The sequence below is a fragment of the Bemisia tabaci genome, chromosome 3 (genome assembly GCF_918797505.1).
Source record: "Bemisia tabaci chromosome 3, PGI_BMITA_v3".
NCBI classification, from domain to species: domain Eukaryota; kingdom Metazoa; phylum Arthropoda; class Insecta; order Hemiptera; family Aleyrodidae; genus Bemisia; species Bemisia tabaci.
In genome coordinates this window covers 52,537,815-52,550,198 of record NC_092795.1, presented here as the reverse complement: position 1 = coordinate 52,550,198, position 12,384 = coordinate 52,537,815, and the positions used below count along the sequence as shown (strand labels likewise).

General features: G+C 37.2%; 1 protein-coding gene across 2 annotated transcripts; it reads left to right on the top strand.

The window, feature by feature from the left end:
* The first annotated feature begins 206 nt into the window (after positions 1-206).
* On the top strand, positions 207-11,430 carry LOC109036292 (protein D3). 2 transcript variants are annotated; one of them, XM_072298741.1, is made up of 7 exons: positions 207-360; positions 2,268-2,458; positions 4,606-4,820; positions 5,493-5,616; positions 7,457-7,594; positions 10,484-10,565; positions 11,103-11,430. In XM_072298741.1, the coding sequence occupies exons 3-7, from the start codon at positions 4,635-4,637 to the stop codon at positions 11,236-11,238; spliced, it is 666 nt and encodes a 221-aa protein (XP_072154842.1). In that variant the 5' UTR covers positions 207-360; positions 2,268-2,458; positions 4,606-4,634; the 3' UTR covers positions 11,239-11,430. The 2 variants fall into 2 exon arrangements, with proteins under 2 accessions (XP_072154842.1, XP_072154841.1); XM_072298740.1 differs by lacking the exons at positions 207-360; positions 2,268-2,458 and adding an exon at positions 3,791-4,059.
* Positions 11,431-12,384: the final 954 nt, after the last annotated feature.

The window sequence follows — 12,384 nt, the reverse complement described above, 5'->3', positions numbered from 1 at the left end:
GCCGTAGTAATGAATTATAAAAAAACAGTAAACTTGACTCTCTTTATGTCTTCATATTGAAGGTGAGAATTAAGAAGGGGGGGGGGGGGCTGAGTCGAAGTTTTAGGACTTATTAAATCAGTTTTAATCAAGTGTTTTTAACACCATTGTCACGGACAAGAACATGACACTACCTATTCCCCTCCCCTCTTTAACTATTTAACTTATACCCACTCATAATAATATTCTAGTCGTTAAACATTAAAACTATATGCCTTTAAATTTTTATTCCACAGGAAATCACAGATTAGTCCTCCTTTTATTTAAGCAACCCAATAAAGACAAAATGACATTTTCTGATGAATCATTTTACAAAACAGAGTAAGACCTTTACATTTACTTTTAGACTGGTTTTGATGTAGCTTTCATATAAACAATTTGGTACGCTATGAGTATTGAAGATCATCAAAAAAAGAAAATTGAAAACATCATTACATCAACGTGTAAATCAGGAATTTTCAGCGGTCAAAGCACGCACCGTAGTGAACGTGCAATGAGTGAAATATTCATTGTCTTGGAGGCGCTGATATGCCGGATGCGCGTCTCGCGCCGACTGCAGTGTTCGGCGCAATGCGTGAAGTATTCCTACAGTCTTGTAGGCGCTGATATGCGTCGTGCGCCGACTCGCATTGTGTTCGACGCAAATAGTTAACTTGCAAAGTCAGCGTTTTTCATCTTGTTACTATACCATTAAGTTTTTGCGCACTTTGAATGGATTACTGTCATTTAAAATGATTACAAAAATCACATTAAACTAACTACAGTACCTACCTCTCTCAGTAACGACTATCGTAATAACGAGAATCTCTCTGTAACAAAGAAATCGTTCGGTCCTTGAACTTCCTATATTAAATATCGGCTATCGTTATAACAAGAATCTCTCTTTATCAAGGAAATCGGCCGGTTCCTTGAGTTCTCGTTACAGAGAGAAAGTAATTTAATTTTCTTCTGTTCATTTCCAAGCGGTTAACACCATACCCGCACCTCTTGTGAAACTTGTACTGATTTACTTCAGCGGCTGAAAATTCGCGAATAACGGTATAGTAGTCACTGCTTTCAGGATCTCGAGAAAGCAGATTGCCAGGTATGAACCTGCGCTTTGATTCTTGAGCCAGGTCGACGACGACGCGACGGCCGCTCGCGCCACAGAGATAACTAGGGGGCTCCGCCCCCTGGCCGCTACGCGGCCCAACCCCCTGAAGGCGCTCCGCGCCATCAATGGGCCGCTTCGCGGCCCTATTTTTACCCTCCTATCGGCGTTAGTTTTATTTTTCCCCTAAAAAATTACGACATGAGGTATACTTTACTTTTAGAATGAAATAATTTCTGGTTTTGATGAATAAAGAAACAAAATATTATTTTTGAAGTCTAAAGGACGCGTTTAGAAATGACTACTTGATGAAATATTGCAGTAAAACAACGAATATTGATAATCAGGTAATAATTAAAAATTTCGGGAGACGGGGATCGAACCCACACCATGATTTAAGTGGATGCTTCCGACGTCTTTGACGACTCGGCCACCGCTCGTCTTGAGGAAGATGAGGCGAATCTTGTGTAGATAAGTGTAGAGCTGATGCGCAGGCTATACAGCTACTGCGCAACCTCCTCGACTACTGCGCATCCTCCCGCGCATAGCGGGTAGCAGTACCGGAGCATTCTGTAAACTCACTCACTTTTATAACGTGATTTTAAAAAAAACCTGGGTCCTTTTTCCAAAATCTGATTACAGCGGGCTCATCTAGGGCCAATTACCTCTCGATTTACGCAAAAATCATGGAAATCGGCCCGGTAGAACGCTCAAACGCACTGACAAAAAGTATAAATTTACATTGTTTAAATGGGAGAATTCGCAACTTTACCACGTAATATAAAAAAACCTGGGCCATATTTTGAAAATCTGAAAAGAGTTGGCTTATCTAGAGACAATTGCCCGTCGATAGCCGCAAAAATCATGAAAATCGGCCCGGTAGAACGCTGGAACTAAGCGTCACCAGTTTCGCAAAATTAGGAGGTCTTGGAGCTTATAGTATAGATGGTCTCGTTGCCACGCTCGTAATGTCGGAGGGAAAATACATGTATTTAAGATTAGGAAATTCAAGGGACCGACCGAATTCCTCGCCGCAGGGAAGTTCACGTTATTACGATAGTCGTTACAGAGATTGTATAGTTAGGTTATTGTATAGTTATTAACATCTTTTGAATTAATCTTGCCTGCTTTCTTTCAGAGAGGGAGTGAACCGAGTGGAATTTTCAGCCTTGAAATTTGCTACAAGGTATGGCTTAGGCAATCCTCTAGCCATTAATTACTGTGTTTTGAACATGGACCTTCTGCCTCGTCACTATCCTTGACAAATTTTCACATTTGATAAATATTTTGTACAATAAGGTCGATCAAAATCGGAAATATAAATACAATGTAAGTTTTTAAATTTGTGTACATCATTTAATTTCAATGAACTCCTTGTTAAGGTGCGTTCACTCTTTACGATAGTTCATCCTCATACAATGTATTGAGCCCCCGGTTCATGGAAAATTGAGTGGTGGGCTGGCTGAGAATTTTGCTAGAGTTACTTATACCTCAATTGGTCAGGTGAATAGATCTTTGCAAGTTTTTTTTTTTTTTTTTGAACTTGATATAAATGGACTTTGTTATTAAATTTCTCCCTGATGCGTAAAATACTGTAGGAAAAAAATTATGAAATTTAACAGTTCCATCGATTCGTCAAACGTGAATATCGCTGTTCCAGGATGTTTAGGTAAAATGCTGAGTTGACTCAAATTTTGTATTATATTTAGCAAGGTGTTGATTGGATGAATTTCATTAAGTTTTAAATAAAATAGCCAAACGCACCACATCAACGCACTATTTTGGAGTTTACTTTTTGTTTTTGATTTTACTAGGAGGCCACGCCCCTTGACTGATTCACCGTCCAACTCTTCGAAGCGCTTCGCTCCTCAAAGCGTTATGCGTTACTCCTCTGAATTTATTTAATAGAGATAGATTTAGAGGTAGAAAATATGACATGCATGGAATCGTTCAAAATATGTTTCATCAAATCATAGATACCAACCAAAGATATTAATAGCTTTTCTTCTTCCTCTCTCATGTTGTTCAATTTCAAATTAGCGAAGAAAAATAAACACTTTCTCGTGTTCCGTTTATTCTTTGCGAAATTATTTCAATGTGCGAAAAGGGAACCCCGCATGGTTTCCACCGACCGCGCCTAGCGGGCTGATTGTTGAAATTGATAAACAAATTGATAGACAAAGAGGACATAATGAGTATGGAGCGACCCTATTGGCTAATTTGGGTGGTTCTTCTAGAAGTGAGAACCACCTGAAGGGTTTCTCGTGAGTTGAGTTGGTCTATTACCTACCTCCTCTGTCCATTGCAACCACTCCACTTCCACCAATAGGATCCCTCCATATACTTCCTGTCTCCTTTGTCTAAATCTGTGTCTATCAATTTCAAAAATCAGCCCGCATGAGCCCAAAATTCAAAACACCCTGGACAGTGTAACGTTGGATCAGCTCATAATTAGAATTATTATTTTAATACTAATAGAACTGTAAGAAAGCGAGGGAAACATGGAGCCATCAGAGTAGCCACTCTTATGAGAGGTCATTAGCTCGATTAAAGCTGCATCTGCGTCCAAAAAGTTGTTGACCTCTGCGGTGCTGCAGACAAGAACTAATTAGCTTGATAAAAAGGACAACTTTAGATAATGGAATGATAAAGAGGACAGGACACCATTGCTTCTTAACTCTTTTCATTTTGGCCGTATGTTTAGCCTCATAAAATTTGGCTGAAAAAGTGCAATAATTGATGTGTTACTTGACAAAGTATGACATGTAAAGTGGTTGAAGTATTGATAAAAGAAAACACGTATAATTGGCAAAAAATTAAAAGGAAAGTATGGGTTCATTCATCTCGCTTCATCATCAGTTGTCTTAGTTGTTCCTACGGGTTTAGAAGGTGCATTTGTTCTTAGTGATTGAAAAAGACATTTTCCTACGGTGAGTACCTACTTCACAAACTCACGAACACACATTTTTTCTACTTTATAGTGTTCGAAATTAGCTCACTCTAACAAGTTTTTATGAACCGAAATTCGTAACTTCTAATCTTCTTACTCTATAATTATTTTGAGAGAATTAAATCGATTGTACAGTGTAGTCGAAATATCGCCAAAATATTTGTAAATGCACGGCTTACAAACGGTGACATTTTTTTGGAAAAATTGAAAGATCAATAAAGGCTCGTTCTTGCAAAAAAATGATCCTAAACATGATAAAATTGAAGGGTTATAACGTGTTATTCACTTTAATTTAGACACGCTGTTGATTCTTTTAAAACAAATAGATACTGTCGATGGTAGTTTATTTTCTGTTTCAATGTTCGTGACCTTCTTTTCAATCATGAACATTTTCATACCACCTTTTTTTTTCTTGGAAAAATTTTAAAAAAATATTCAAAGGATAAAATGAATCAGACCGTAGTTTTTAGTTTCGTACTATGAACCATTAAAGCTTTTTTTTATTTTATTTTTTTTTTATTTGCAGATAATTTAATATAACAGACTTTAACAAAAATGCTGCGCCCTGGACTGAGTATCTACCAAGCAAATAAGGGACACATGAGTCGTCTGCTGATACTAGTTTTGCTGAAGCTAGATTTCTCAAACAGTCAAGATTGGAGTGAATATTGGAAAAATAAATTGAAAGAATACAAGGTGATACCTGATATACTTTCTTCCGAGCCGCCGCAAGCGTTGGGGGTAAGTTTGATGATTTTTATGTCCACTTGTCATTCATTTACTCGATCTGAAAATTACAGAAGTTACTGTTACAGTATGGGAGTTTCCTATTTCTTTTTCCTAGAGAGTTTAGAATATCTTCATTTTTATTTTCCTTCATACGGTCAGACGATGGAATCTTCGCTCCTCTCCCCAATACTTCACTATTCAGCATTTTTCTTTCATTTTCCATCCCTAAAATTTCTATTGTAAGTTACGTTTTTATTTCGAAAGTTGTAAACACCCTCATGTTAATTTTTATCAGAAGCGTACATAACCTCAGATGTTAGGACATCTCCTACGAATGATGGCAGTATACTACGACTGGTTTAATATTGCGAAGAGTCGTTTGAGGGTGGGGCCGTGTAGCGGCCAGGAGACCACCCTTTAGTTATAGTTATTCATCAGAACGATCTGACAACGTCTTCGTCAAGTTAATGATATGAGCGTAAAAGATCTGAACGGCAAATGTTTTGGTTTTCTGATATAAAAAAAAAAAATAAAAAAAAAATGTTTCTTGCACAACACAGTAGTTGGTGCTCCCTGTGATGCAGCATTTTCTGCCAAATCAACAAGTTCATCATCAGACTTAAACTACAAAATTACTGACATTGTAGCATTATTTTATGTTTCATGGTGTATTTCGATTTGCAGGCAATTTATCATATTTTTATCGTTAATTTTGGAGTACCATTACTTCCAATTCAATTTCAAGACGAACCAAATCGGATGGAATGGCCAACAGAGGACCACGCACTGTATACTTTAGTAGTTACAGGTATTGTCATAATTTCAGTAACTTTAAAATTCTCCAGTACTCTCAGTATTTTCAAATCACTTAAGTTTTAACATTTTTACTTAAGATGTTAATAGAAAGAAAAGTATTTTTGGATTGCTGAAATTTTGAACTCACGCAGTCAGATAATGTATTCAGAAAAATATTTAAAGTTTTAGGGTTGTAATAAACCAGTTCTTTTTTTCAGTTTAAGAAAAAGCGGAGATAAATGTATTATAGGTATTTTTTATAAATATTCCTCCGTTCATAGTGGCCTATGAAAAAGAAGGAGCCTTAATTTCTGCTTTAGAGAACCTTTTCGTCTTGTGAAAACTGGGCTGAGAGAGGCATCAATCAAAACTATCCGCTTCACGTAAATTAATGTTTCTCATTCTAAGAGTAACTTAAATGTTGAATTATTTTATAACCAGAACCTACAACCGGGGTTTTATTTACTCTTTAACTGAACTTCACCTCTGTACTCCAAATTCTTAGTCTCTATCTTTCGAAAAACATCCCTTCGTCCGTTTCGGCTGGTAAGGAAAACAGAAGGTATATGGAAAATAATTGACTAGAGACTTCTAAATATCATCCAATCATCTACATAGCGAGGGTACGGACAGATCGTTTCATAGAGAGCTTAGGACCCAAAAGGGCAGTCAGCCTTAACACACAAAATTTCAGTGCCAATATTCAGACTCCGATGCAAACCAAGATGGCCAAGAATGTTCATAAATGAGCGTTCCTCCGCAAAAATGAGTAAATTAATGCAAATAAGTCAAATACGTGCTTTTTAAACGACGGATCGTAACGACTGTGACAATAATTTGTTTTGGATATTTGAATATATAGGTTGGCTACCCTTTTGGGCCCTAACTTCATTCGCGGAGGCATTGGTGAAGGCCTAAAGCAATTTTGCAGTTTTACACCTGTCTTCTCTCACTATACAGGTACTCCAGTTCAATCGTGACCAGTCGAAGCCTCTGTTTCAAATAAGAAAATGACTTTTAATGTTGGCAAAACGTGGCATGCATGAATTATATCACTATGGATAGTTATTAGACCTCGGTGTGGTCACTACACTGCCGTGATAGCGAAGAGAGCAGTAAGTGTCAAATTTTCGAAATGAAGTTTCCTTCAAAATTCGTCTAATCTCTTTTAAATGTCATCGCTGTAATAGCTCAAACAGTTAAATCAAGCTTCATTGTTCAATAGCAAGACATGAGAAAGCCGTAAGTGCGCAAAAAATGACGTATTTACAGGCAAGACAGCAGTAAGTGACAATATTCCTTCAGAGAGCCCATGAAAACAGGGCTTTCAAGTAAAGTGTCGCCCTCCTCTGCCAATTTCTAACCTGAAAATGTTTTTGTTGTTTGTCTAAAACGCAACCACAAAAGCAGGCAGAAGACTTATAGCATAGCCTTTACGGCTGTCTTGTCTAACAATAACCTAGCATGAAAATGAATAATACCCTTTTTACGAAATTGAAATAAAACCAGTTCGTTTTTAACCATTCAAACGATTTCTAGGAGTCTTTCGGACGATTAGAGGCAATTTGACAAAGAACGGAGGCTTCTTTCAATACAATTTTCCGGTCAGAAGCTCCTGAGCCGGTTTTCTCAAAACTTCATTTTTTCACTTAATGCTCTCTACGCTATCACGGCAGCACAGACAGTTCTGTCTGTGTATTTGATTACAGAAACAAGTTCTGACAACTACTAAACATATTGAATAAGACTGCCACTTTTATTGCCATTGCTTTCTCGGATTGATTTGTATCTATTTTTTTCCTGTTGCGTCATAACTCATAATTAATTTTATTTTATGACATGGACTTACTTAGGTCTAGATGCTCCAACAGGCCAAAATGCAAGTAACCGAGAATGGCTTCACTGGTTGATCGTAAACATTCCAGGTTTTCAATGGAAATTCGGAACCAAAATAGTGGATTATCAAGGTGACTCCCGCAATTACGGACCAGGTAAATTCGAATAATTTCTACAGCATAGTTTGATTTCTTTCTTTTTTTTTACGCAAAACAATGTGCACATACATACCTCCGCACCTTTCCCGTGAAAAAGCCTTCGGTGATTTTGTTGCCCATATCTTGGCTTAGATTGGTCGAAAAAAGAGGAAGAAAAAACAGTTTGTGTTGCCCGGCTAGTTAAAAAAAGGTGACGTCCCTCGTATTTCATACAGGACAATGCAATTACCGTACCGATGACAAGAGAGCAGAACCACGTACCTCCATTGCGGTGTTTCCATATCTCGACTGCAATGGAGATGTTGCATGTGTGAGGAATTTGCGATTTGACTGTTGATTCTTATGTAAAAGTTCGCGAGGAACAGGATGGTGCCACTGGTTTTCTCTGAAAGCAACTCCCAAGCTCAAAGAAAGCTCTCAAGTTGAGGCCAAAATGGAGGGGATATCCCCCGCTATCCTGAGAGTCCACCTCTACATCAAGACAAACTCTCCATGCAAAGATAGGGAACAAATACATTGACAGGGCTGCCACCTTATTTGGGGACTCTAAAACTGAAATCACGGTGCGTCCTTCCAATATCGTGTGTTTGGCCCTATTAGACATATTTCAACATATCGTCACCTCTCGGCCAAAGTATCACAAGCGCCATGCGACGTTTAAAAATGTCCACCGCCATTTTATTATTTTACAGAGAAATTGTTCAACGAAGCTTTCCGAAAATTTCACCGAATTTTTTTTTTTTGCTGCCGATAAAATTCAGTGAAATTTTCAAACAGATTCAACCAACGATTTCTCTGTGAAAAAATGAATCGGCGGCGGAAATTTTGAAACGTTGCATGGTGCTTGAGATACTTTGGCCGGAAGGTGACGATATGTTACCAATTCTTTTACTATTGCACGGCGCGGGTCATTTTTCAAAAATCTCAATGTGGATATGATTAATTTGCTTAACGCCATCTGATTCTGCTAAGCCGGAAGAAGGAGATGCGGCTAAACTTTCTTAAGGTTGCTACTGTTTTGTCGGTGCAGGCTGTTTTCCTACGTGTGAGGACTAAAAAAAGAGGAAAACAGCAGGTTTACTTCACAGCATGGCTATCAATAGTGTACTGAGAGAGATAAAGCGCGTAGAAACTTCTATTGATCGAAGTTGCAGAAATAGTGTGTACAAATTGAGGATTGGGGCGCCTTCAATTCGAGTGATACTTCCAGCATAACCGGGAAGTTTGTTTAGTTGCGTGACCTAACTTAACCCAACCTGACTCTGTTGTGATCAATTCCCGAGCTTTGAGACCGCTCAGAACTGTAACACTGCTTTGTTTCGACGTTTCGGAATTACTTTTCATGCATTATTTTTTCCCAAAAAACTCATCAAATTTTTCTTGTCAAGTTTTTACTTTTTAGTGAATTTTTGTCACTTAGTAGGCACCAGACTTATTTCTTTACAATTTCAAATAATTTTTTCGATGTTAGGAAAAAAATTGATGAAAAAGTTCCACCATTGCATGTAGCTTTGCGTCTTAAGCCCAAATGACAGCTGATTGGGGGGGGGGGGGGGGTCACGTAGCGTGGCCGAGCACTCCGCGTCCGGCCATGCAGAGGTTGAGGTTTGATCTTTCGCCGGGGAGATTTTTTTATGGTTTTCTTTTATGTTTTATTTGACTGAAAAAGTATGAACAAATACACTGCTGTGGTAAGGAGGAACGCCGTACAAACATTCGAGAATTGCCAAATTTCCACCCATAAAATGTTTATTTTTGAGGAAAGTTATGATTGTTTTTCCTTGAAATTTTCAGATCTTTTAGATTGAATTGCGAACTAAATCGTCGGAAAAATATTCACCATTTTCACACTGAATTTGTTTTGTATTGAAGGACACATGGCAACATCTGGAGGCTCATACGGCGTTTTTCCTTAGCACGGCAGTATATTACTTCCTTCTGCCACCGAGATAAGCGCTCTCCAGCGCGATTGCCTCGGAACGCCTTGTTTTTTTTTCTTTTGACATGCTTGGCGGGCGTGGGTTTTATAATACGATCGTCACACTGACGAGTTTCCTGCAGAATTTTACAGTAGAGTAGTTATTTGGTCGCATTTCTGCCAAACGGAACTATGTGCATTAAGACATGAGCCCTGAGACCCATAAGGATACAAGCGTAACAGGGCTCACGTCATAATGCACATAGTTTCGTTTGGCAGAAATATTGTAGAGGTGGGCTCTCAGGATAGCGTGGGATATCCCCTCCATTTTGGCTTTAACTTGAGGGCTTTGTTTTGAGCTTGGGAGTTGATTTCAGAGAAAACCAGTGGCACCATCGTGTTTCTCGCGAACTTTTACGTAAGAATCAACAGTCAAATCGCCATTTCCTCACAGATCGACGGTGAAACTACCAAACCACGTATCTCGTTTGCGGTGTTTAAAAATCTACGCTCGCATTTAATTTTTTGAAGTAGACTAAATCAATATCATTCCTTGAAATTTTCACGGAATTTTCTCCGCACGAAGAGGAAAAATCACAGAAATTTTCAAGACTGGACGTTAAGTAGTTTTTCATTTAAAAAATGAAGTATGACAGGAAGTCTGCGACGTCGCAGACCGAGATACGTGGTTTGGTAGTTTCACACCGTCGACATGCAGCATCTCCATTGTATGGTTCTTTAATGGAAACAGGTAAACTTTATATATGTATATGTAGCTTGAAATGAATATAAAATATTCTGTTGAAGAATAAAAAAAATGAAGGAAATTTTCAAGGAGCTACGCTTACTAGTTTTCCAAAGAAAAACTAAATAATGACTGAAAGTCTGCGACTTGCCTGATTTTTTTTTCATCGGCATTTTTCATCTTATAAAATATTTAGAGTTCGCGGTTTTGTATTTTTTTTCAGGCCCTCATCGTTGCGTCTTTTTGGCGTTTAAACAACCTTTAAGACAAAAAATGATTTTCAACGAAAATCGTATTAGAAATGGGTAAGTACTGCAATCCTTATGCAATCCTAAATGTAAGAGCAGCATCAGAGTTAAAACAGAAAAGCTATCTTTTCAAACATACACTGAAAAAAAAAAGAATCTTAAATTTGCCGCCAAGAAGTATTTCTTCTTAAATCAAGAATTTTGCTGGTTAATATAAGCTACTTTTTTGCTTAACCCAAGCATTATTTTTCTTGAATCAAGAAAAAGTCAGCTTAAAGCAAGATAAAAAAAATTCTTGGCGGCAAATTCAAGAATTATCATGCTTGATCCAAGCCACTTTTTTTTTCAGTGTACCTAATTTTCCATAGAAAAGCTTTCAAATCACATCGTTCGGTTTTGCTCAACATCAGATGAGACGCCACCCAGGGTAGAGAAACCAAAAAATTGGTATTTTGTTCACATTAAAGGAGATACGTAGTATCGTATTTCACCGTCAACATGCCTCTAATATTCGGAATATCATGACATATTGATGCCAATTGTTGCAATTTTATCTTCCTTTCTCTGTTCTAAATTAATTATGTACTTTTCTAGGGCAAATGATAGTCTGAGGGCAAATTTCTCAACGGCAGCATTCGTCAAAAAATACAATTTAAGTGAACCCGTCGCCGCAAATTTTTTTGTTTTTGAATCGGAGTTTTCAAACGCCGTACCGTCCGTCCAAATTTAATGTGAATATTGTAAATATTACTGTACAGTCTTCAAATAGAAAATAAGTTTAAATTGCAATATATTTGTTGGTGTCATTACGTTCATAATGATTTATGAGAAAGTTCAACTGTTGTTAGTAAATTATGTTACAATGTAAGGAATATCCCTTCAAAATGTATTAATTTGTATAATGAAGGATCGCACATTTTGCAAGGACATGTTTTCCACCTTCCTTTTCCCGTCTTTTTATAAAAAACAAAATTAAAATTTATCAGTCAACTTGAGCTGTTACAAATAATCTAGGGACATCCCCAGTAAAAATCGGCCATTACTCTTACGGAATTTTAGTGCCTTATAATCTGAAAAAACATACATTTTTGAAGGACTAACGACCAAAATAGTGTTTCTGATTTAATCTTTTCGGATTATAATTTCTTCGTCTTAATTCGCGCCATTTTTTTCAGGTGTGATGGCAAAATGATGTAACTTTTTTCAGTGTTTCTTCATTAATTGTTGGGTCGATTTCATGAATTTTTGGCTTTTCCTAGCTTTGATTACCTTGCGTGGACCCAGTGCTATTCTGCCACCCTGTTATAATTTATATGATGTCCATCTTTTATAAAAATGGTTAAATTAGAAAAGATACGATCGAGAGTTAAACATCCACTTATTCTTTTTGCATCAATTAATTAGTTAGGATATGATACAAGCAAAGCAGTACTATTTTCATACTGATGTTTAAACATGGGGTTTGAGCAAAATTAAGAGGGAGAGGAAAAACTTTGGAGGATCCAGAACCATTTTTATTAGCATACTAAAAACGTATAAAAAATTGGTATGTCTGATATTAACGAGGATATTATGCGTTTTTCATTTTTTGAGTATTATAATATTGCAGTTTTCACACCAGATAAATTATTCCGGATCTTTTGGGTAGAAATTTGAAAAAAGCCTGAGGAGGTTTGATTTTTTAGATGTGGTTTTGCTTACTACCTACACTGATTTAAAAATATGATCCATGAATTCAGTCAAAAATAACTTATGCACGCGAATTTAAAGCGGTGCCGCTCTAAGAAGTGGTTAGACAAGATTTAAGAGATTCTTTCATTTCTTTGAAATCTTTTAAAATAACTGTACGGTACAATGTGACAACACTGCGATTTAG

What these genes read in the sequence shown, in the direction of transcription:
- LOC109036292 (XM_072298741.1), top strand. Translation starts at nt 4,635, where the DNA reads ATGCTGCGCCCTGGACTGAGTATCTACCAAGCAAATAAGGGACACATG. An exon ending in GTATACTTTAGTAGTTACAG is followed by an intron (nt 5,617 to 7,456) that starts GTATTGTCATAA and finishes GGACTTACTTAG; the next exon opens with GTCTAGATGCTCCAACAGGC. An exon ending in GAAAATCGTATTAGAAATGG is followed by an intron (nt 10,566 to 11,102) that starts GTAAGTACTGCA and finishes GTACTTTTCTAG; the next exon opens with GGCAAATGATAGTCTGAGGG.